The 26,492-nt window shown below is 41.0% G+C and overlaps 1 protein-coding gene across 9 annotated transcripts in view; it reads left to right on the forward strand.

The window, feature by feature from the left end:
• The window catches only part of LOC124145558 (rap guanine nucleotide exchange factor 1-like), a 139,317-nt gene that overhangs the window by 65,277 nt on the left and 47,548 nt on the right, over positions 1-26,492 (forward strand). For 8 of the 9 annotated variants that reach the window (XM_048389917.1, XM_048389915.1, XM_048389914.1 and 5 more), the window contains one exon: positions 1,615-1,817. In XM_048389917.1, the coding sequence (XP_048245874.1) occupies positions 1,615-1,817 (203 nt within the window). Of the gene's footprint in view, positions 1-1,614; positions 1,818-16,542; positions 17,220-26,492 lie in introns of those variants that run through there. The other variant, XM_048389921.1, reaches the window with a different exon arrangement.

The raw sequence follows: 26,492 nt of genomic DNA on the forward strand, positions 1-26,492 counted from the left end.
TTGATTTTGTTTGTTTGTTTGTTGTTTAACGCCGCACTCAGCAATATTCCAGCTATATGACGGTGGTCTGTAAATAATCAAATCTAGACCAGACAATCCAGTGACATTAATTATGAACATAAATCTAAGCAAATGGGATACGATGACATGCATCAACCAAGTCAGCAAGCCTGACCTCCCGATCCCGTTAGTCGCCTTTTACTGCAACAGCGTTAGAAATTGGCACTAGTCCTGTAATCCTTGCCAAACTGCCCAATAGTTAAGGTATCATAAGGACTAGTAGAAATTTGCCATTTTTAAGGGTTTTGCTATACCGTTATCATTATGAGAACTGGGGGACAAAAATGTTATTTTCTACAAGCATAGGTTGCTGAAGACCAGTTCTAACCAGGGATCTTCACAGGGGCAGTGTTGTTGGTTCAGTGATCACTTTGGGACCAATATTTGCACGCAACAGACTCCCGAAATAATTGCTTGGAATCCCCAGGACTCGCAAATAGAAACACCAAGTTTAATCTGTGATATATTCATTTCAGAACTCTCAAATGGATCATTAATCATGTAATTGTATATCTATCTTAATCAAATCATTAGATTATATAACACTTGGAGTAACTCTGGGTTGACAGCTGTTCATGTTTAAGTGAGTTTAGGCTAATGAAAAGACAGAGCCATGTTTACTGAGGTGACGTGTATGGCATAATATCACAGGGTTAGAAATTGGCACTAGTCCCGTAGTCCTTACCAAACTGGCCAATAGTAAAGGTATCCTAAGGACGAGTAGAAATTGGCCCATTTTAGGTACTTTGCTATATGTTATCATTATAAGGACTAGTGGACAAAAACTGTTAGTTTCTAACCCTGATATCAGTGTCACTTCCTGGTGGAAGTAAGCTGAATACACCTCATAGCAAGGGGCGGTCGGGTATCCTAGTGGTTTAAGCGTTTGCTTGTCACGCCGAAGACCCGGGTTCGATTCCCGACATGGGTACAGTGTGTGAAGCCCATTTCTGGTATCCCCCGCCGTGATATTGCTGGAATATTGCTAAAAGCAGCGTAAAACCATACTCACTCACTCACCTCATAGCAGTGGTAGTTTCTAGTAGAATTAAAGTTATGCGATTCACTGCCATGGCAATGTATACATGTAGTATGCAGTGAGATGTCTATATTAGTCGTTATTATGTACTGTAAGGACTTTTCACAGCAATGATTTATCTACAACTCCAGACTTAAGGGGGCCTTGCCAGCAAATAGGGAAAAAATATTATATTGTTCAAAAGTGGATTTTTTAGTGTTCTTTAGTGTTCTTATTTTGTTATTATTACTGCTCTTTCTGCAGATTTGGGGCTGAATATGGGCCCGTGGCAGGTCCAGATCATCTCTGGCTATATTCATTGGCCGAGTAGTTGCCTCATAAGGTCTATAGTTGTATAGACTAAGGCTTAGGTTTGATTCCCCACATGGGTACATTGCTGGAATATTGCTGAAACTCACTCACTCACTCACTCACTCACTCACTCACTCACTCACTCAATGTTTACACTTCTTTTCTTTTTCTAGAAAATCTGTTGTTTGTTTTTGTCATACTTATTTCTTATTCTTTTGTTACAGAGAAATCTTCAGGCTCCAAAATGTTGAAGAAGGCAAAATCATTCCGAGATGACATCAAAACGAAGATTAAGCGGAGGCCATCGACAGGGGCACAACAGATGATTCCTGAAAATAAGTCCCCGAAGAACAAGCAGTCAAAGGCCGTCAGCAGAACCAATAGCATGAATGAGGGGTCCAAAACAGACAGATCAGAAGACACAGACGTGAGTAGATTTACTAGACAAGTTATGCCCAAACAAGACACTTGTGTTCCAGGGGGCACGGGTGGCCCAGTCGTCTAAGGCGCCGCGATTCGCTGTGCAGAGTTACTTCCCCTGAACACACCAGAAACCTATGGTTGTGGGTTCGAAATCCCGGTTCACCCCGATTATGTTTCTAGGTTTGTCAGCACCACGCCCGTGCTCGTGGGTTTCACCGAAGTGGTAAACGTCTGAGACCTGCATCACTTCGGGCTTTCCTCCCACATTAAGCTGACACACCGTGATATAACTGGAATACTGTTAAAAGCGGCATTAAACCCAACTCACTCACTCACTTTTGTTCCAGGTCACCCGACCAACCCATTGTTTCACTTGTGCCCCAGATGTTTTATCACAGAGGAACATCCATCTTTTACGGTTGGAAACAAATTGGATGTTTTCACATATCATTGTTGCTATTATGACCTACATATTTAAGAAACATTGCAACTAACATCAGTTCTAAAGAAGCCATCTGTGGTAAAACAAAATGATATAAAATATCCTTATTACCAATATCTGTCGAGTCTTTCAAGTAATGTTTGACTTTAAACACACAATACCATTTTGAAAGTGGTGAGTCCTGTCCGGGATTCAAACACACACTGCCAGAGTGAGACACCTAATCGCAAGCACACAAAGTCAGCGATCTAACCCACTCAGCCAGCAAGACTTCAACCAAAATGAAAGTCCAACAACTGGTTGTCTAGATCACATACTTTGTGTACCCCTCTGACAAGTAAATTGGCACCGCTCCCATGGCCGAAAGCTATGAACACACACTGCCATTTAGAAAGTGGTCAAATGTAGCAGATGTTACACTATTTGACTTATTATGACAGTATTATGCAATCAGATTTAGCAGTTGGTTGTTAGATAACCAGTAGAACTGTTTTGACTCAGATTCACATAACATGATTGAACATTTAGAAATATGCAGTAGGGCTGGGACAAGTCCAAATTTACTATCCAGGTACCCACCACGCTATTACCCGACCTTTTCCGGATACCCGCTATATGTCTCAAGACTTGGGTGTAAAGTCTGATTGGGAATAATTTGACCGTAGCCCTGGTAAAATTTAGATACACGTATCTAACGATCTTGTCATGCATACACTGAAGTTGACTAAAGTTTTATCTTTATTCAAACCTATAAAGGTCAGAAGGAATGGGTGCATAGTCAGACAGAAATGCGAACAATTGTGACTTGTAGTGTAACCATAGTTTTAGATATTTTTTGTCAATAAACAATATATCACATGACTAACCACGGGTCCGGGTAGTCCTGTGGGTCCTACTCAGTACCCACCTGATCTGAGTACCCGAGTTACCCGTCCCAGCCCTAATATGTTGTCCCATTTTTTGTCTTTCTAAAAAAGGTCAATTTTATGAAAAGTCTCTCCCACCTGACATTTTCTACATTTTAGTTGAACACTCGTTCTGTAGATCAGTCTTGTGGAGTACAAGCCATTATTGGTGCTGCTCTTGGCATCTGCATTGTACGGTCAGAATAATTATTTAGTTTTTAGAATCATATCACAGATAGGAACATGTTGGGATAATTCACTATTGATATGGAATGCATTGCTATGCATTGTCTTGGAATCAAGGGACATAACTCCTATGACCTAGGACAGGGCTTCCTTCACTATACACAACAGACAACAAACACAAAAATATGATACAAATATAGGATATAATGTAAACAAACAGTCCATTACTGTTAATTGGCAAGAATTTAATCAATAATTGCTTTATCAAATTGAATGGCAACACTTAATATCTGTTATTACTTAAGACAAGTACCGTATTCGACGTGATAAGCGCCCAGGGCGCTCTCAAAATTAGAAATAGGGGGCTCTTATTAGAACATTATTTTCAGTTGTAAGATCGTAAATTTCGTGGTTTATGCTGACAGCCTGAAATGTTTATTTACAACAGATATATTTTTCCAGAATTTAATTGCCCATAATTAAGGGTGCATATAACATACGAGTGCGTATTATACACAAATAAATAAGTCTTGTGTACATTAATCAATTGGAAGGGGTGCCAATTGGAATTGTTCACTAGCCAATATATTAGCAAACATCGCCGTGGGCGCTTATTAGAGCAGGGCGCTTATTACGTCGAATACGGTAATATTAATTCTAGGATTTGATCAAAAAAGATGTGATGTCTGAAATAAGGGCCGCAAACTTTTGAGGAAATTTAAAGTTTCCATTTTCGCAGGTTTACAATTATTTTTTAAATATCAATCTGTCTTGCTGTAGCCAGTTATCTGTGTGTGGAACTCTAATGAGCTGTATTGGACAAATGTTAATGTGGCAATTAGCCGGCTATTTGTTAATTGCATGTTCGGAGATGTTGTGGTATTTGGGCTTTTTATTCGTAGCAGATTGTCGAGTATGAATGCTGACACATGTGACAAGTATTCGTGTCAGTAGGATAGGTATTGCAAGCATCTGTCAAACCTGACAGTCACAGTAGTTGGCACATGTGACAATTATCCAGTCAAATTACTCCCTGAAGAAACATGTGACATTTACCAGATTCGGCGGTAATGTTATTTGTCCATGGTTGTGAATGTTGTCTCTCGAAATAATTGAGTCAAATGGTTATGAAGTAGGAAGACTAGAAGTTTGATTTCTAAAAGTTTGATGTATTCTTAATCTGATTGCCTTTGTGGTCTAGCGGTAGAGCGTCCGTCTGGAGAGCAGGAAGTGCAGGGTCAATCCCTGGCCGTGTCTTAAAAGATGTTAAAAGATGGTACTTGTTGTTACCCTGCCTGGGGCTCGGCATTAAGGGGAGAAAACAAGGACTGGTCAACTCGGAGTCAGTATACTTTGTCTGAGTGGGGTATTCATGTTAAACTCCGGCTTGGTATCTCAGTGAGCTAGCACTATCATCTCGGCTTTAGTCCAGAATAATACAAGCCAAGGCCGCAGTGCGGGCAAATATTTGTACAAGTATCACTTGTCCCCAACTTGTATTTTCATGATTCAAATAAAACTGCTTTCTATAAAAAATACCGTTTTGACCAAACAAGACATTAAGGTCAGAACTATTTTATCTAATGTATATTCAGGAAAAAAATATGTATTAAAAAAATATTTTATTTTTTTTAATTTGCATCACAAGTTAAATATAGCATTGTATATTTATAACATTAAAAATTAAAATATTCATGGTAGGTTTGTCTGTAGGACAACGAGTATTTAGTGATTGCAGACTGAAATGGATATCATGGCTTTTTGTACCTGTGCTCTTTTTTCTCCACAGGGATCTGTGTCACTTGGGGCTTTCTTCAGAAATTGAACTTTGGTATGACTAAAATAGTTTTATGGATGGCTTTAAACCAGATTCACTAACAAAGTAGACACAATTTATGAGTAACAAGTTCTGTCGTGTGATTAATTACATTAAAGAGGTTGTTATCCATAAATTGTGTCTACTTCGTCATCCATCAACCTTTAAGAAATGCCTATCAAACAATCCCTCATTGAAAATATTGTCCTTTGGAATACCTGTTTTATCACTTCCTGTACAGCAATAGTATGATCAGTTATTATATCCTTATTCTTTGACTGAAAAACAACTACGGTTTAAGATGATGTGTTATAATGAAAATGGTGAAATATCCTTACCTCTTCCCTTCCATCAGTGTGTAAGAAAACTCAGTCTGAATGATGCAGGCTCCGCTGCCCTCTCTGCGTCTGCCAGGAGCTCCCGAGGAGCTTCAGTGCACGGGGCTATTTCTCAGTAATCTCAACCAACTTTCCTACACAGGAAGGCTGTGTTTTCTGTTACACTGATTTTTATTTTCCTCCAACTGTTGATATAAAAGTATTAAACACTGTGTGGCAGAAACACGTCTGTATATAGAAGAGAGATGGGGAGCCGATTGTGATGTGTTTATCATGTTTATGGAATAATTGAAGTTTGTGAAAAAGTAAACGGTGACTGCCGAGTGGTGCATGCTGGGAGTGATGGCAGGGTAGTGAGTTCACTCCGATATCTTTTAGTGAAATGACAAGTCAAAATATCCACAAGAAGTAAGATAAAAACAATTTCAATCTATTTTTGTTAGCCAGCTCTGTCTGTGACTTTCGCCACTATTCCGAAGCCTGAGTCTAGTAAAATTCTGTTCAGTCCAGTAAGGTCAGCTAATAGATCTACTGAACATGATGTTAAGAGCCTTGTTTGGGCTAGTGGACTTAAAAGTGTTTGGCACAAACTGAAGTCTTTTCTTTAAGGGGGCAATGGGGTAGCCTAGTGGTTAAAGTGTTCGCTCATCATGTCGTAGGCCCTAGTTCAATTCCCCACAACATGTGATGCCCATTTCTTGTGTCCCGATGGGGTAGCCTAGTGGTTAAAGTGTTCGCTCATCACGTTGTAGGCCCTAGTTCAATTCCCCACAACGTGTGATGCCCATTTCTTGTGTCCCGATGGGGTAGCCTAGTGGTTAAAGTGTTCGCTCATCATGTCCTAGGCCCTAGTTCAATTCCCCACAATGTGTGATGCCCATTTCTTGTGTCCCGATGGGGTAGCCTAGTGGTTAAAGTGTTCACTCATCATGTCCTAGGCCCTAGTTCAATTCCCCACAACGTGTGATGCCCATTTCTTGTGTCCCGATGGGGTAGCCTAGTGGTTAAAGTGTTCGCTCATCATGTCCTAGGCCCTAGTTCAATTCCCCACAACGTGTGATGCCCATTTCTTGTGTCCCGATGGGGTAGCCTAGTGGTTAAAGTGTTCGCTTATCACGTCGTAGGCCCTAGTTCAATTCCCCACAACGTGTGATGCCCATTTCTTGTGTCCCGATGGGGTAGCCTAGTGGTTAAAGTGTTCGCTCATCACATCGTAGGCCCTAGTTCAATTCCCCACAATGTGTGATGCCCATTTCTTGTGTCCTGATGGGGTAGCCTAGTGGTTAAAGTGTTCGCTCATCACGTCGTAGGCCCTAGTTCAATTCCCCACAACGTGTGCTGCCCATTTCTTGTGTCCCTCACTTTGATATTGCTGGCATGTTGCTTAAAGTGGTATAAAATCTAACTCACTCACTTTTCCTAATGATTGGAAAATAAGAAGATATGACCATAGTTGTAGCTAAAGGTTATTCTGTGTTAATATGTACTATAGAGAACAGCGTCTTCTTTCCTGACAAGATCAGTGTTTGAATTAAGGGAAGTCTTTGAGGTCTCCTCTTGTGGTATTTGAATCAAGATTATGACAACGACTCCTTGACTCTCATGCTTTATTTTGAACACTGCAATAGTCAATATTTTGAAGTTACTTGTGGTATTTCAAGGAACCTGTTTGTCGTACAAGGAGACATCGGAAGATCAGAGTCAGGTTGATTGTGTGTCATTGTACTCAAGCGGCATAGGATGCTGCTCAGAATATCAACCACTGGTGTGTCTCTGTCTCCTCCAGAATCAGTTATTTTCAAGCTATGGTGATATAGCTCGTATACTGCTGACTTGTGCGTAAAACAACAAAAGATACTCAAGTTACTTTAATTGTTATTTTGTAAGACATTACTTAATGAACCTGACATGGGGAATGTTAGTCCTGCACCGTGACCGTGGAATATATTTATTTTCTGAAAAAAAATAAAGTCTAGCCAGCTCAAGCTAGCTCTATCTGAAATCAGCATAGGGAAATGTTTTTTTATTTTTAGAGTCAAGAAGGATATTGTGTAATATAAGATTTCAGAGACTAAATGTTAGACTAGGGGAATGTCTAGCTGTGTGGACAGATTGGGTGCAGTGGTCGAAAATAAGGGGGTAACCAGTTCCTGGTGTTATTTTTGATATTATTCTAATATTAGGGTTATGAGAAGGACCCCTTTCCAACACTATGGTGGCAGCACAAATCAATCCTCTCGGGGCAGAATGGGTCCCATGTACCCCACACTCTTTATGCAAACTGGGAGGTAATCGAAGATCTAGTCGCAGCCACATAGTGTTCATGGGGTTGAAGGACGGAAGATGAGGAGGAGGGATTTGTCATGAGAAAGCCTGGTGTTGAACGGACTGCTCATTGATTAGGAATGTACATGACATAATTTATTGTGAAAACGAAGTGTGTGATTGTGAAGTGCCTGATTGAGTCACTGGAGGATCACTTACTCTCCCGCTTCCCCATGTGGGCATCTGCTGAGGGGGCCGTGTCAAACTAAATATCCACTGTCACTCTTCATGGTAATAGCTGCTATTTTACATGTGCATCTGCATCTGATGATCTATTGCTGTGGATGGGGACAAACCTTGGTATTGCATTGAGGAAGGATATCAGGTCTGTCAAATCAAGGATATATGTTGCATAGATATCAACAGCTTTTGAAACGTGCCCCCAGTTGGATTAGCGCCATGTGAATCATATCCTTAGCACAGCCATACTTTCCTGTGATTACGGTAACATTTGTTCTTGGCAGAAGTGTTTGCTGTTGAATATTTCCTGAGAAACAGTTATTTATGATATGGGTGTGTTAATGGTGATATCATAGTGTTGGTGGTGGTATAGTGTTTTGTTGTGGTGATATCATAGCTAGAGCAGTCCCAACTTTAATCCGTGACAAAAAAAATAAAAAATCTGGGGCAATTTTTGTTAATGCTGCAACCAATTTTTTATAAATTGTGCACACAATTCTGCAGACTTTTGAGCTATATGTTTTTGTGAGTGAGTGAGTATAGTTTTACGCCGCTTTAAGCAATATTCCAGCAATATCACGGCGGGGGACACCAGAAATGGGCTTCACACATTGTACCCATGTCGGGAATCGAACCTGGGTCTTCGGCGTGACGAGCGAACGCTTTTTACCACTAGGCTACCCGACCGCCCCATATGTTTTTGTGAATCTCCTAGTTCTCCACCTGTTTGACTTGCGGCAGACATTTTTTCTGATAAAATTATCCACGGCTAAATAGCTTTTGAAGTGAATCTGGTGATCACTGTTGTAAACATACAGACATGCACTTTCAGACAGCAATAATATAACAGTCAACTTCTCTTCAAAACGAAATCAGGATATTAGTCTCAATTTGCCATTTCTCAAAATGTAAAATGTTTAACAGATTGTAAACTGTTTTTTCTTTATTCCATATTACACAAACACCTCAATAATTATTATTAACTCCCATACTTTAACGTGGACTACGACTGACGTGGTGCTACGATCACTTTGTGATGGACCATTGGCAACTAAATGGTCGGGTCGTCAGGTTCTGTGACTGGCTGATGCTTATAATATCAGTCACTGGTTTGTGTTGTCCTGACTTGATATCATATTGCTGCAAATATTGAGCACTAGGATGTAAAACAAGAAACCAACAAAACATTGATGCTAAGAGCATTTAGAAAGTTGTCAGCATTTGTGAGTGAGTGAGTGGTTATTATTGTATGCCAAGTTTAACAATATTCCAGCAATATCCATGTGGGGAATAGAAACCCAGGCCTTGGCCCAATAAGCGAACACTTTAACTGCTAGGCTACCCGTCAGCATTAGTCTTACAGACCCTGATACAAATATATATCAAATACAGCCCATGCAAGTCTATAATGTTTGGCAAGTCTAGATTACTGCAGTATCTGAAAATGAAGAGAGTCACTGGGCTCCTTTTTATTATATTTTTATTAAGATAACAGAACAACTGTATTTTTCTGTACGATATGTTCATTTCAGAGACTAGATGTTAGTCTACCGTCAGCATCTGTAGCTGTTTGTATGATGAAAGGAGATGGACTTTCCCCAGTGGTATTGCCACAGTACACACATACTCCGGCACTTTGGTAGGTTTCACTGCCACGTGGTGTAAAATCATCAGATATGCCTTCAGACGCTATCAGTCCACATCTCAGTAGTGGCAGGCTTTTATCTTCTACAGTCCATATTGTACATGTAACAGGATATCTTGTAGTACCCCATCTCAGACAGCCAGATACCTTCATGTTGTAGTGGAAACCAGATAGTTCCTCCATCTTATCTGTTGCTATGGTGACAGGTTTCCTGTTACATGAGTGGTGATGGAGGGCTAGGGTTGAGATGGGCATGTTCTTCCATCCATCTGGTGCTGGTCAGCCTGGCTAGTTGGCCGGATGATGAGCGTGAAGATGACAGGGGCAGATAACAGAGTGTCTGTCTGTACCTGAACACTGGCCAGCTCCCTTGCTGATGGAGGGGATGATAACAGGCCTTATACACCTAGCTAGTACATCTGGAGTCTTGGGGTCCTTGTCATAACCCGAAAGATAACAGGCCATATACACCTAGCTAGTCCATCTGGTGTTTTGGCTTCCTTGTCATAACCCTAAGGATAACAGGTCATATACACCTAGCTAGCCCATCTAGAATATTTGGGTCCTTGTCATAACCCTAAGGATAACAGGTCATATACCCCTAACTAGTCCATCTAGAGTCTTTGGGGTCCTTGTCATAACCCTAAGGATAACAGGTCATATACACCTAGCTAGTCCATCTAGAGTCTTGGGGTCCTTGTCATAACCCTAAGGATAACAGGTCATATACACCTAGCTAGTCCATCTAGAGTCTTGGGGTCCTTGTCATAACCCTAAGGATAACAGGTCATATACACCTAGCTAGTCCATCTAGAGTCTGGGGTCCTTGTCATAACCCTAAGGATAACAGGCCTTATACACCTAGCTAGCCTATGAGGAGTTTTGGTGAAGTGAGTGAATGTTTATTTAAGTAACAGTCTGTAACATTACTGTATCGAATCAGTCTGTATAAATAACAAGACTACATCAGGCAAACCAGTGATTGAAAGCCTGAGCAACAATCACCTTTGCTGACATACAGTTACACCCATTGTTTCTACCCAATCCCCATTTTAGTCGACACAGGATACTAGGCACAACTTCGCCCCTGGAAGCTGCACAGGGAGGCAAAAGCCAAATTTCTAACATTAGTGGAAGGAGGGGTTGAGGGTGAAGAGTAGACTAGATTACTGCAGTATCTGAAAATGAGTGAGTGAGTGAGTTGGGTTTAACACCACTTTTAACAGTATTCCAGTTATATCACGGCATGTCAGCTTAATGTGGGAGGAAAGCCTGAAGTGATGCAGGTCTCAGACGTCTACCATTTCGGTGAAACTCACGAGCACAGGTATGGTGCTGACAAACCTAGAAACATAATCGCTGCAAACCGTGATTCGAACCCACAATCATAGGTTTCTGGCATGCCCAAGGGACGCAACTCTGCACAGCGAATCGCAGCGCCTTAGACGACTGGGCCACCCGTGCCCCCCTGAAAATGAAGAACTTGCATGGGCTGTATTGAAAATACTTGTTTCAGGGTCTCTCTAGATGAATAGAGAATAGAGGATCTCTTGGAGGGAAGGGAATGAAAGAAATGTTATTAATAGGCTTGATTGGAAGGATGAGTAGGAAGAGCCATGGTGGATGGAATGTGTGTGGAGGAAGGGCAATACTGAAAATGTAGACTAGCTTATAGTCCATGAAATAAAAATATGTGTAAGGCTGAATAAAGATAATTTTAATAGGGAACCACCAAGTATTAAGGAACACTCCAGCTGAGAAGGGGATGAGTATGGGTTGAGGGAGCTGAGAATAGGATGAGTATGGGCTGATAAAAATTGGATCAGTATAGGCTATGAGCATAGAATGAGTATAGGTTGATAGAAGTGAAAATGGGATGAGTACAGGCTAATTGAGCTGAGAAGGGGATGAGTATTGGTTGATGGAGCTGAGAAGGGGACGAGTATTGGTTGATAGAAGTGAAAATGGGATGAGTATAGGCTAATTGAGCTGAGAAGGGGATGAGTATTGGTTGATGGAGCTGAGAAGGGGATGGGTATTGGTTGATGGAGCTGAGAAGGGGATGAGTATTGGTTGATGGAGCTGAGAAGGGGATGGGTATTGGTTGATGGAGCTGAGAAGGGGATGAGTATTGGCTGATGGAGCTGAGAAGGGGATGGGTATTGGTTGATGGAGCTGAGAAAGGGATGAGTATTGGTTGATGGAGCTGAGAAAGGGATGAGTATTGGCTGATAGAAGTGAAAATGAGATGAGTACATAGGCTAATTGAGCTGAGAAGGGGATGAGTATAGGTTGATGGAGCTGAGAATGGGATGAGTATTGGCTGATGGAGCTGAGAATGGGATAGGTGTTGGCTGATAGAGCTGAGAATGGGATGAGGAGTATAGGCTAATTGAGCTGAGAAGGGGATGAGTATAGGTTGATAGAAGTGAAAATGGGATGAGTACATAGGCTAATTGAGCTGAGAAGGGGATGAGTATATTGGCTGATGGAGCTGAGAATGGGATAGGTGTTGGCTGATAGAGCTGAGTATCAATGTGATGGGGGTGATTGTTTTATCTGCTCCAGGGTCTGTCGGGTCTGTGAGATGGACGGAGTAGCTCTATGGCTGGTGGTAGAGTAGCCTGCAGTATCACTGCTATCTGTTCAATATGATGACCCCGACATCTACACCATGTTGCTGTGTACACAAGGAGGGGACAATTAGGGATGAAGATACCCAACACAGCTAATGTAATGACCCATGGCCGTCTCTGCCATGTAAACAGCTGAGACATGGCTATAATGAACCGAGGAATGAGGAGGTGTTTATGTGCATCAGTTCCTTCATAAAGTTAGCCTGCGACCCCTGACCTTACAGGCCACGTTAACTACCCGCCTCAGCAGTCTGGCTGTAGGTGTGGTGAGGTGTGAAGGTGGAGAGCTGCCCTGTGGAGTTTCCACTGACCATTGGTCTTGGGGTCATGTTTACTCCAGTGTTGACTCAGCTGCCACTAATAATGTCAGAGTCTGGAATCACTGATGGAGCTGATTGAATTGAGATGTGGAGGCTGTGGCAGAGTTGACATTGTTTTGATACGGCTCACTGTTCTCCCATAAAGTTTCACTTTATGCTTGTAGTGATTGATGATGAAAAATATTTTCAGGATTTTGAAAAATTGTATTGGTTTCCACGGTGTTAATGGCTGGCCCTTAACAGAGACCTAAGATAAGATAAGATAAGATAATATTTATTGCAGAAACGTTCCATTACGGGACAGATGCAATTTTAAAAGACAAGACAATTATGATTCATATATACATATATACAGACATACATAATTTACATTCCTGTAGACACATAATGCCTAATGCCGATATCTGATCTCTGGTGTCAAGGTATTCCTTGAGACACTTTATGAAGTTTACTTTTGATACTTAATTTTCAAAGTTGGTTCCTGTTGTTCATAATCAAACTTGTAGGGAAGCTGGTAGTCCAGTGGTCGAAGGGTTCACTTGTCGCATCTAAGACCCGGGTTCAATTCCCCAAATGGGTACAATGTGGGAAGTCCAATTGCTGGTGTCAACTCAACTCACTCTCTAACTCATGGTATGTACAGGGATTAGTTGCTTCGAAAACTTACATATTGTATCTGCGGAACATCTGTGTTCTACACGGAACATCTGTGTTCTACACGGAACATCTGTAGAAACATGTTTTAACAATGGACTGAAATTAAGGATTCAAGTAAAGGCTTCTTTCTACCTGTTGAACATTAAAGATTAAAAGGGGGAAAATGCAAGGCTCTTTGGACCAACCGACTGGATTCAAACTCACTTGTTCTAGGATTAGTTGCTTCAAAAACTTGAAGATTATGTCTGCTGCTCTGCAGACGCATACTGTATTGGATCTGGCCTGAAATCATAGAAGTCAAAGGATCTGCATGTTAAACATGAAAGATTGAAAGGAAAAATGTCAAGGCCCTTCAGACCTCAGACAGCCGCAATACACATTACACATCATCTCCCACGGAAAGTAATTGATTAATGAGTGCAAGCGGATACACCAAGCATGGCATTATCGCTGCCTAGTATGTATAGCTGACCATACCCACTAACAGTGGCACCACTTAGCACCAAGCTGTGTATGAGGGTCTTGATGGGGGGGATCAGAAGGGCATTACGGCCTGCCTAGTATGTATAGCTGACCATACCCACTAACAGTGGCACCGATTAGCACCAAGCTGTGTATGAGGGTCTTGATGGGGGGGGCACCACTACATATTGTAGAATATGTTTTTTGAAGTCATATTTGTCATGAAAATTGTTGAACAGAGCAATGTTTTTCCTTTATTTTGAGATTTTGTAAATAAAATTCACAAAAGTTTTTTTTTTCGTGTTCTGTAACTTGTCCTTTCTTCCGTTTTATGCTGAGCTCAGCATTTCATCATCACTATGCTGAACTGTTACAGTAAAATTTGGACCTACACTTTCGATAGTGTCTTTCAGTCGATTATGCTAGAGCGTAAAACCTTTCACAGTGATAGAAACTAACAGTTTTTGTCCACTAGTCCTTATGAAGATAACATATAGCAAAACCCTTAAAAAGGGCAAATTTCTACCAGTCCTTATGATACCTTAACTATTGGGAAGTTTGGCAAGGACTACAGGACTAGTGCCAGTTTCTACCACTGCTTCACAACTTTCATATGCTTTGTCCTGACTGCAGGAAGAGAAAGCAGAGAGGCAGAAAATTTGATTTGTGTCGGAACTAGTAATGAGTGTGTGAAGTCTATTGGTGCTGACCCTGAGTCATGACCTTGGCCCGTGTGTGTCTGACCTGCCCCTGGATCTGTTGAATCTTCACCCCATTTCAGAAGGGTAATGTGTTGCTGTTTGGGGTTTGAGAGGCAGTAAACTTGACAAGAAATAAATGTCAGTTCAGTGTGTGTGATAGGTTCTGTGAATTTTGTTTGTGTGTTGTTTAACGCTGCACTCAGCAATAGTCCAGTTATATGACGGTGGTCTGTATATAATCGAGTCAGGACCAGACAATCCAGTGATTGACATTATAAGCATCGTTCCACGCAATTGGGATACGATGACTTGCATCAACCAAGTCAGCGAGCCTGACCACCCGATCTCTGTTAGTCGCCTCTTACGACAAGCATAGTCATCTTTTCAGCAAGCATGGGTTGCTGAAGATCTATTCTACCCCGGATCTTCACGGGTCGGTTCTGTGAATGAAAATAAATTGATACAAGTTACAAGGGGCTGTCTACACTTACTGGTATCAATATGAAGTTATGGGGGAGGTTGGGTAGCCTCCTGATTGATGTGTTTGCTTGAAATGTGAATGCCATGGTACAATGTGTAATATACCTGCCATGATATTACTGGAATATTGCTTAAAGCAGTGTAAAACCATACTCACTCACTATTGAATTCTGAACACTCTCATGTCATTTCTTGCAACATTTTCTGTTAGAGAGGATTCTGTTTACTTTTTAGGCAGTGCTGTAGTATTTGCAGCGGTAGAAACTAATAGTTTTCGTCCTTTAAAAGGGCAAATTTCTACAAGTCCTTATGATACCTTTACCATTGGGTGGTTTGGCAAGGATTACAGGACTAGTGCCATATTCTAACGCTGATTTGTGATTGAAAATTATCTCTACACAGCAACATACACTGTGATATTTTTGAAGTTCTGTTCAAAGCAGTGTTGAGCTCCATTAGCTCACTTTCCCTTACAAAAAGAACGTAGTAGATGAGTGTATATTTTGTTACTTGAAACCTGTTTACAACTTGGATGGTGAATCCTGTTAATGTTTTCAGTGCTGATAGAATTCTCACCGATTTTTAATGAATGTTCAACAAAGGGCGCTTTATGATCAAACCAATCCTTGTAAATTGTGAACTATCTGAAAATAAATCTTGCTGAAATATTGTTTAGACGATCAAAATCAGTCTGTCAGGGTTTAAGTATGTGGTAGATTCTACACCTAGCTCAGAAATATGAGAAATAGATCCCTCAAATGACCTCTTCGGTAACCCCAAACATTGCCGCTACAAATGGCGTCACAGAGATATAATGATAGCATATATCACAGCCTCACTGCCGATTCACAGGCCACTGTTTTAATCTATTTCCAGAGAACTTTCACTAAAATATCCCTCAAACAATAACCTCCTTGTGTTGAATTTAAAACAGGTCTTGACAGTGTTGATAAAATTGGGTTCTTGGAGGAGACGTTAATCACAGCGATCACCCCGTTCGTCTGGGACCCTTATCAGTGTGTTTTCCAAGCAAAGTAATTTCAAGTTCCAATTGTTATTTCGTCAGTTGTGTGGTAACTGAGGATGTTACAGGTTTCATTTATTGCAAGCTCTGGTTTGAATGTTAGATATTCAGGAATGGTCATGATGGATGAAGCAAGATTCCACAATCGGGCATTACCTGTATTGGATAACTGTGTGAGGTGAAGCCATCTTGGATTCAAGGCTTCAATTAAGGCTTGTATTTTGCAAGAATCACAGGAAGACACTACGCATAAAGATTGAGGTGAACGATTGATACTGTCCCACCTGAGTTTGTATTGCCGGAAAATATAATCGGAAATTCAGAATCAGAATAAGATTACTTTCCGTTGTTGAGTTGACGTGACTTTGGATTTCAATAGGTATATTATTGATTTTCCTAAATGTGGATACTCTGAAGAATTAACATGGTTTAATGGTGAAGTACCTTGACTTGTACCAACCGATATCAGCTGCTTGAATGAATGAAACAGGAAGTGTTTTGTATCTTGCGGATTTTAGATGCATATAGAGTTGTTGACTCTTTGTGTATTTGAGGCACAGACAGTGTGGTTGGCTTACTATAAACTGTTGATGCTCTCAATAGTGATGCAACTGCTCTCTGTGAAAGTCTTACTTTACAGAGATAACAGCACCACCGCTACTATTTGCTGACAATGTGTGAAGTCTTGTTAGAGCTAATTGACAAACCTGTGAAGGCGTTCTGGAATTTATACATCAAATTTGTCAGCCCCCAAAACAACTTGCACCTTATCCGTTAGCAAAGAATATTTCACAGTAGACCTCGTCCCTATCAACAGCAAAGAAACCGAAGTTGGAAACTTAACTTCTCTGGGATAGATTCAACAGTGACAGTTCTTTGTATTGCTGTGTAAGACACACCATGTTATCATGCCTCACCACAGACATAACATCAACTTGCTGGATAACACCCCTCTTCTTCCATCTGTGTGAAATTTAATTTCAAGATATTTTCTCCGACTCGAAACAATATCTGATATGCTGAAGGGATGGGACGGATAACACAGAATCCAGCTATGCATCATCACGGACTCTGGCGGAGTTGAATTTGAGTTGATGCAGGTGAATTGATATGAGAGGAAACTAGCTGAGTGCTGCATTATTATAGCTGTAGGCGTGTTGCCAGTGAATTGTTAGCATCTAAGGATGCGGATCCGACTCAGGAGCTATGTTTATAAGGTTGCAGAGGAGCAGGCCAAATCAGGCTGCTGTAAATGTCCGTGCTTCTCAGACATGGCCAAACACAAACAGGTATGTCGTTTTACACCATGTTTTCTGACAGTTTTATTGAATATGTTGAAATAGCTATTTAAGATGGTTGAATGTTGGTTTATATTTAATTTGATTAATGGAATGTGATCCGCTTTTACAGACAGACCGGCTGTGTTGAGTGTCGGCAGGAAAGGTGTGGAGCCAGTGTATTTTGGTCTTTGTGGAATGAGGGGGCATTGTATAGCTGTGTTATGTCATTGAAGTGGTTTTTGACATTTTCATCTATTTTGTTTCATATTTAAAATATTTGAATTTGTGTGTCACTGTGAATAACATGGTACTAATGTTATTGCCTTTGGTTAATCTTTGATAGTCGTGAAACAGTTGTTAAGACAAAGTCAATCTATCACACAAATTATATTTTCCAAGATGTCCAAGATTCAAATGTTCAACCGGTGTCACATCATTCACTGTTGACACTATTTAGAGAGTTCAATCTTGTCTGGTTAAAATGGGGATGAACCTGTTTTTTTTATGAATTTATTCATATTAAAAATGAAGGTCTGAAATCTATAATTACCTCAAAATTAAAAAAGCTGCAGGTTTAACCCCTCACTCACTCTAACGCTGATGTTATTCAGTACATTATAGTTTTCATTAACCCTGTTTATGTCAACAATTAGTAATTAGAGACACAGTAAAGTTCCAATTAGCCAGACAGTACAGTTCCTGCAAATCATCCAAATAATCAGCTGTCCAATAACAATTATGCTTACAGCGTCCAGATTAACAAAGTTTCGCTGGATACAGGTTCTACCTGATCAGACCATGTTTAGTGGTCCAGTGTTCAAAATTTGAAGCTTAAAAATTAAGGGATCTTTGTCGTAGCCCTTAGTTAAAAAGTAATCATTTAAGGGGTCCCTAGATTCGAACCAGATCAGATCATGTTTAGTGGTGCAGTGTTCAGAATTTAAAGCTTAAAAATCAAGGGATCCTTGTCGTAGCCCTTAGTTATAAAGTAATCATTTAAGGGGTCCCTAGATTCGAACCAGATCATGTTTAGTACTACAGTGTTCAAAATTTAAAGCTTAAAAATCAAGGGATCTTGTCGTAGCCCTTAGTTATAAAGTAATCATTTAGGGGTCCCTAGATTCGAACCAGATCAGATCATGTTTAGTGGTCCAGTGTTTGAAATTAAAGTCCTTGTGATAACCCTTATGTCGAGAGGTAAAGATTTAAGGGGTCCCTAGGTTAAAAAAAGATCACACCATGTAGGGTAGTGTAGATAATGAGCTTGTTAGGGTAATGAAGATAAGTGTCGAATAAGGAAACATAAACACAGACTACAGAGGGCATGTGGCGGAGGCCGAGTCTATGAATAAGTGGACTAAGAATATCTTGGTTGGACTTGCACAAGTCTCTAACACAATAATTATTAGTTTAAATCATAAGTTCTAGATTAGGTAAATAATAAGAGCAAGTTGTCTCTGTAAGAGATTGGCGTCCTTGTCCTGTCCACATGTCTAGACTTGCCTATTAGGAGGATAGAATTACTACACATCCATGGACTTTTCTTTCAGTACAGCCTTGGAGCAAGGCTATATCTCAGGCTGGAACGGATGACTGTACCAGTGAGCTGGGTGGAACTGTCTAGGCTTGTTGTTCTAAGATTAGCCTTGCTCCAAGGCTGTGCTGAAAGAATATTTCATGGATGTGTAGTAATTCTATCTTCCTTGTAGACAAGTCTAGATAGTCTAAGGACTCCAGTCTCTGATAGGGACAACTTGTTCTTATTATTAAATAATCTAGAACTTATGATTTAAACTAATAATTATTGTGTGAGAGAGACTTGTGCAAGTCTATTCTAAGATTTCTACACTGTTTTCTGCTTGTCAGAGATTATGTTGTCTGTATGTCGTCTTTGTAACAGATTGGTTAATATTCACTATCAATATGTCATATTGGTGTTTTGTGTGGGTTCTGACGTATGTTAGTATGTCAAGTGTCTGTTGGTTAATATTCACTATCAATATGTCATATTGGTGCTTTATGTGGGTTCTGACGTCACTGTTAGTATGTCAAGTATCTGTAGTGTCAGAAGCTGTACACGGCTCCTATCTGACATATTGACAGTAAAGCTGGTCAGTGAATATGAATAATTTGTTACAAAAGACAACATAGGCCTAAACTCAACGTCATTGGGTAGCCTAGTGGTTAATGCGTTTGCTCGTCAAGCTGAAGGCCTGGGTTTGAATCCCCACATGGGTACAATGTGTGAAGCCCATCCCTAGTGTTACCCTGTTATATCGGTTGTGAGATAAAAGGCTGGCAGCCAGAATATATAAAAAACTTAAATGACTAAAAAGTGACAGGTTGATCTTTAACATTATTAGATTGATTAGGTTTTGGAACAGACTTGGGGGGCACGGGTGGCCCAGTCGTCTAAGGCGCCGCGATACGCTGTGCAGAGTTGCATCCCTTGGGCACGCCAGAAACCTATGATTGTGGGTTGGAATCCCGGTTCGTCCTGATTATGTTTCTAGGTTTGTCAGCACCATACCCGTGCTCGTGGGTTTCACCGAAGTGGTAAATGTCTGAGACCTGCAGCACTTCAGGCTTTCCTCCCACATTAAGCTGACACACCGTGATATAATTGGAATACTGTTAAAAGCGGCGTTAAACCAAACTCACTCACTCACTCACTCACTCACTCACTCACTCACTCACTCACTCACTCACTCACTCACTGGAACAGACTTGCGAGTTCTGTGTGTTGATGAAATGTCTCCAGGTGTTTATTTGAGAAATACTTTTTGAACATTCTGTAGAAGTTCAAAATTGGCTGTTCTGGTTGTTTCCACTAATGCTATTTCTCCAATGAAGATGTATGTAGGTCCTCAGGGAAATTCCATGATGGTGATGGTGTTTCCTGGCACAAGGACTGCGTATACACGGGGGAGTCCAGATGATCTGAATCAGGCAGTAGTGGATCATTCCCGGAAGTCACAGGGCAGAAGGCCACTAGGTAGCCCATTTAGATGGCTTTATTGGAGGAACACTTGGATTTATTCCTGTATTGATTGGCAATGGCAATTTATTTTGTGAATAGATTGAAAGAAACTGTCTAGATTGTCACTGGGCCTGTTGCCTATTATCGAGTTAAAGAGCATTTGGTCTACATTAATCAGATGCTTGATACAATCTATGGGTACGGATTTGCCAAGGAGCCTGAATATACAGTGTTGCCTCCCTTTGGCATGCCAGAATCCTATGATTTGGATTTGAATCTAAGATTCTCCCTGATTGTGTTTCTAGGTTTGTCAGCAACATACCATTCCTTGGGTTCCACCAAAGTGGTAAACTTCCAAGGCTGGCATCACTTTAGGCCTTATTCCAACATCAAGTTGACCCGCCATGATATAACTGGAATACTCACTCCCTCCCTTATGTTTGATACAGTGATATGTCTGTAACTTTGTAACTTTGAACTATTTTACTGTCTTACTTCATCTACCCCGCTTATGTACCTGTGCATGAGTTAAGTATTAATGATCATCTTGTGATTAAGATACGAATGTAACTTAAATTCCTCATGTTAGACAAACCAACAGCTTGTTACATAATGTCCCATCGCAAAGGACTATGGATTTACTGTTGAAAGTGCCATTTTACCAACTCACTCACTCACTCACTAACTCACTCACTTCACTCACTCACTCACTCACTCACTCACTCACTCACTCACTCACTCACTCACTCACTCACTCTATAGCCCTGATGAACTAGCCATACTTTTATCTCTTCTGAACCTCTTTACCTACCCACCATATCAGAATATCTTTCAGCTGCCATGTTTAAGAGTTGGAAGTGTCACAATGACAAACCAAACAAAATGCAGTGTTAGAAATTGAAGATGACCCTGAAGTCCTTAAGTTTTTCTACTGTTGTATTTGAATCTAGGTTCCCCGAAATCTGCAGATTTTAACATCAGCATTATGACAAGGATCCCTGACAACACTGAAATATGCAGTTCCTACCAATACACAACTGATCTGTTGCCCGATACAAACCCAGCTGGACTTGGCAATAATTGTTAGTTTAAATCATAATTTCTAGATTACATAAATAATAATAGAAGACCCTATAAGAGACCGTCGTCCTTACTGTCTGCTTATCTAGACTTGCCTATTATGAGGATACATTTACCATACACCCATGGACGTATCATTCAGGACCGCCTCCGTGGTCTTGTGGTAGAGCGTCCGCCCGGAGAGCGGAAGGTCCAGGGTTCGATCCCGGGCCGCGTCATACAAAAAGACGTTAAAAGATTGTACTTGTTGTTACCCTGTCTGGCGCTCGGCATTAAGGGGCTAAAACAAGGACTGGTCGGCTCGGAGTCAGTATACTGTGTCTGAGTGGGGTATTCATGTTAAACTGCGGCATGGTATCTCAGTGAGCTAGCACTATAAATCGGCATCAGTCCGGACTAGTACAAGCAGCCACACACACACATACACATGCATGCACGTCGCTATATAAGTGCAATAATCTTGGACGCGACGTTAAACCCAATTTCACCTCACGTATCATCAGCAAGGCTAAGACCCAACCTGCAACATCCCTAGCTGTTTGGTGCACCACCCAGACTGGCAGATGGAGGATGTCGGGATGAGATGCAGAGGCAGACAGCGTGGGGGCTTGTTGTGTCTGCATCTCACTGAATCATACCTGTAGGGGTATGGTTAGGCCCCGTCACATGATCGAGCTCTCTGATTGGCTAGTTGCCGTCCTGTGGAAACTTGTACAAGTGGCTTGGCAGGCGTGATGGACATTGTGACGTCACAAGGTTTAATGTGGTGTCACTTGTTGGACGCGTTAATGTGTCAATCTTTGCACTCTGGAATTATTCTGAGAGCCTGTGGGTGGTCCCTGGATCAATCTGATTGTCGTTGAAAATAAGATTGTTACTTGGGGATCCTATGGATAAATTTGTTACATGTGTCAAGATTGGAGTGTACAGGTTTTTGTCAGCGGAATATCCCTAGAAAACCTCAAGAACCCTGATCTCCCCTTAATCCTTACACTTTGGTGGCTTAACTCTGAATGATTCTCATCCTACGTCAGGTAGAGTTCCGCTTGTGAAAACAAACAAGCTTTAAACATGACACTGCAGATATAAGTTTCCCTAGAATTATGTAAACTGAAACACCTACAAGGAAAACAAATACCTTCCTAATTTCTATGAAAAAAAATTGTCAAGTTCAAATCTGTCTGAAAATGTCTGTCACAAGGAAAGGAATGTGGAATTGCCTAGTTGACCACTTGTAAAGACAGAGGGACCATCCCCATGAGGGAAAAATGATTTTATTCTTAGAGCTTTCTGTATTGGCTTTGCTATAGAAATATCACGTAAGTTTCAAAGTGTCAGATTTTTCTGGACTTCACATTTCTTCCTTATAAAAGGAAAGATTTAAGTCAGAATCAGTGGTCATTAAATTATCGCTTCAGGTCATATGGACAATGAATGTTTTGAGACATTCCCCATGTTTGGTGACAGACAAGGATATTGGTTGCCGATCAGGATGAATGTAGCCAAGTTATAGTCAATACAACAACACAAGGGACAACAGCCACTTCCTTGTACATGTCAGCATCAATCACCCTCCCAGTGTATTGTTGACAGGACAACATCCAGTTGTCTCCCCTGCAGGTGACCATGACACAGGCAGACTTGAATCAGTGTGTCTGTTTGGGCCAGTAAAATATGACTTGAACTGGGAATTTTAAATGTCGTCCTTTCCTGGGACTGACATGAATAGTGTTGAAATATTTAAGGCTAGACGTTTAAAGTACTGGTTTCACATACTTTTTAGCTGTTGTTATTTAATAGAAAACAAACCAGGAACTGGAAATAATGGAAACTTGTTACCTTATATTTCATTATGTAGAGTTCCATCGGGGTTTTTACCTCAAGGTTCCATCAGGGTCCAGAAAACCCACAATAACAAATTTCAAGGGGTCCTTACCGGAAATGGGACTTTCTCTGTGGTCTAGTGGTAGAGTAGAGCAGAAGGGCCATTGTTAGGTCCCTGTCCACGTCATACCAAAAGATGGTACTTGCTGTTACCCTGCTTGGCACTTGGCAAGAATTTGGAAGAATGAATATTACTGTACTGTAAGATTTAATAATTACTTTAATTACAGGAAAATTATATGTCTTGTTAAGAATTTCGTAGAATGAATATTACATATTGTATATTTTTTTCTGTGCCCATTCTATACATTTGCAGACACTAGACACACATTTCCGGGTTCTATAAAACCCTGGTTACAATGTGACCGTGTTTGTTTTCTTCCCCAAAGAAAGACTATATATTAAACGAAAAATGAACCCAAAAATTGGGGTGGGGGTGGGGGGGTAGTTATGCTATTAAGTAAAAATTATACGGAACTTGGAACAGTGCATTAATAAATGTAGTCATTGATGTTTTCATGTAGCTTTGTCATCCTGCCTTCAGATATTTTTGGCATAACAATCCGTGAAACAAGTAATTAAATTAGTCTTGCCTTAACTTGGCCAGGTAAAATGATAACAAAAGCATTAATTTCACCATGTTTCTTGTTGTTATCCCCCGCCGCGCGAAAGCGCGAAGCGGGGGATATAGTATTCACGACCGTCCGTACGTCCGTCCGTCCGTCCGTCCGTCCGTCCGTCCGTCCGTACGTCCCACCTGTTTGTTGCCGCGATATCTCAAGAACTAAACACTGGATTGTCTTCATATTTGGAACTATGGTGTATATACAGACTCCGCAGACACCAGTCGGTTTTGGTGACCTTGACCCCATTTTCAAGGTCACAGCAGGCATATCTGCTTTTGGAGTTGGAAAACGGTGTTTCCGTGATATCTCAAGAACTAAACACTGGATTGTCTTCATATTTGGAACTATGGTGTATATACAGACTCCGCAGACACCAGTCGGTTTTGGTGACCTTGATCCCATTTTCAAGGTCACAGCAGACAAATCTGCTTTTAGAGTTGGAAAACGGTGTTGCCGCGATATCTCAAGAACTAAACTCTGGATTGTCTTCATATTTGGAACTATGGTGTATATACAGACTCCGCAGACACCAGTCGGTTTTGGTGACCTTGATCCCATTTTCAAGGTCACAGCAGACAAATCTGCTTTTAGAGTTGGAAAATGGTGTTGCCGCGATATCTCAAGAACTAAACACTGGATTGTCTTCATATTTGGAACTATGGTGTATATACAGACTCCGCAGACACCAGTCGGTTTTGGTGACCTTGATCCCATTTTAAAGGTCACAGCAGGCAAATCTGCTTTTGGAGTTGGAAAACGGTGTTGCCGCGATATCTCAAGAACTAAACACTGGATTGTCTTCATATTTGGAACTATGGTGTATATACAGACACCGCAGACACCAGTCGGTTTTGGTGACCTTGACCCCATTGTCAAGGTCACAGCAGGCAAATCTGCTTTTGGAGTTAGAAAACGGTGTTGCCGCGATATCTCAAGAACTAATTGCTGGATTGTCTTCATATTTGGTAGTATGGTGTACAGGCGGGGGATATTTCGTCACTCTGTGACAAATACTTGTTTTACCTGAATAAACATGAGCAATACTTCCTGTTTCTATTTATAACTTAGTCATCCTTCTCTTGATTTTTTTAGAAATTGGTTAGTTATTGGTGTATTGATTCATTTCTTATAGTGTTGTAAGTGTAAAATAGAAATCTCCACTAGCAAATGAAGGTCTAAAGATGTGATTTTAATGTACTTTATTCAGTGTTTTGAAATTGAGCAAGCCAGATTTTTAAATTACAACCATCAGATACACTGCTATAAACATAAGGTTTTTGGAAGGACACTCCTTCTGTCAGTGACCGCCTCCGTGGTCTTGTGGTAGAGCGTCTGCCCGGAGAGAGGAAGGTCCGGGGTTTGATCCCCGCCCGCGTCATACCAAAAGACGTTAAAAGATGGTACTTGTTGTTACCCTGTCTGGCGCTCGGCATTAAGGGGTTAAAGCAAGGACTGGTCGGCTCGGAGTCAGTATACTGTGTCTGAGTGGAGTATTCATGTTAAACTGCGACATGGTATCTGAAGTGTGCTAGCACTATAAATCGGCATCAGTCCGGACTAGTACAAGCAGCCACACACACACACACATACATGTGCATGCACGTCGCTATATAAGTGCAATAATCTTGGCCGCGACGTTAAACCCCATTTCACCTCACCTTCTGTCCTGATTACCCTGATGACCAGTATGGTAGAATACGGATGGTAGAATATTCAGGGTGGACTTGTATGTCCCCCAGTACACAATGCTTGTTAGGCCACCTCCGTGGTCCAAGGGATAGAGCATCTGTCCAGGGAGCAGAAGGTATGGGGTTCGATGTCATACCAAAAGATGTTAATATGGTACTTTTTGTTACCTTGCCCATGGTTCAACATTAATGGGATAAAACAAGGACTGCATGGTCGGCTTGGAGTCAGTATTCATGTTAACACTGTGGCATGGCTACTAATCTCCCTGGGCTAGCACTATTAAACCAAAATTAGTCTGTTCCAGTATAAGCAGCTAAATGCCATCATCATGCCCTGGGGAAGTCAGGTAGCCTAGTGGTTAAAGCGTTCGCTCGTAAGCCGAAGACCCGGGTTCGGTTCCCGACATGGGTATAATGTGTGAAGCCCATTTCTGGTGTCCCCCGCCTTGATGTTGCTGGAATATTGCTAAAAGCGGCGTAAAACCATACTCACTCACTCACTCACTCATCGTGCCTCGATGACCTTTATTGGTGCTCATAGTCTCAGTCACTGGTTTGTCTGGTCCAGATTTGATTATTTTCACATTAACGCTGGAATTCTGTTGCCTGTGGAGTTAAACGACATTCACTCACACTATTATTAAGCTAAAGATTAATCCTTGTTTGTGAACGTGGTGCACTTGTCAGGTTGAACATGGCAACATTTGAGTTGACGTAAACAGTCTGTGGCTCTTTACATGAACCCAGATGGAAAATAGATCTGTCATAGCAACTAGTTTACTCAGTGGCTGTCATTATTTTCCTGCATAGCTGCATGATAAGAAAGCAAAGTACAAAATAAGAAAGCCATGGACTTTGATGGATCTACAGTAAAAACCTTATCTTGGAGGGTAAGTGCAAATCACTGAGGTGACTTCGAGTGAAATATGACATGACTATCCTTGCATTGTATGTGGAAAAAAAACAGAGAGCTTTAAGTGCATGACTTTAGTACACTTTGCATTGTGGGTATAGTCACTGCAAA

Source organism: Haliotis rufescens, unplaced genomic scaffold (assembly GCF_023055435.1).
Source record: "Haliotis rufescens isolate VD_foot unplaced genomic scaffold, xgHalRufe1.0.p SCAF_8, whole genome shotgun sequence".
NCBI lineage: Eukaryota > Metazoa > Mollusca > Gastropoda > Lepetellida > Haliotidae > Haliotis > Haliotis rufescens.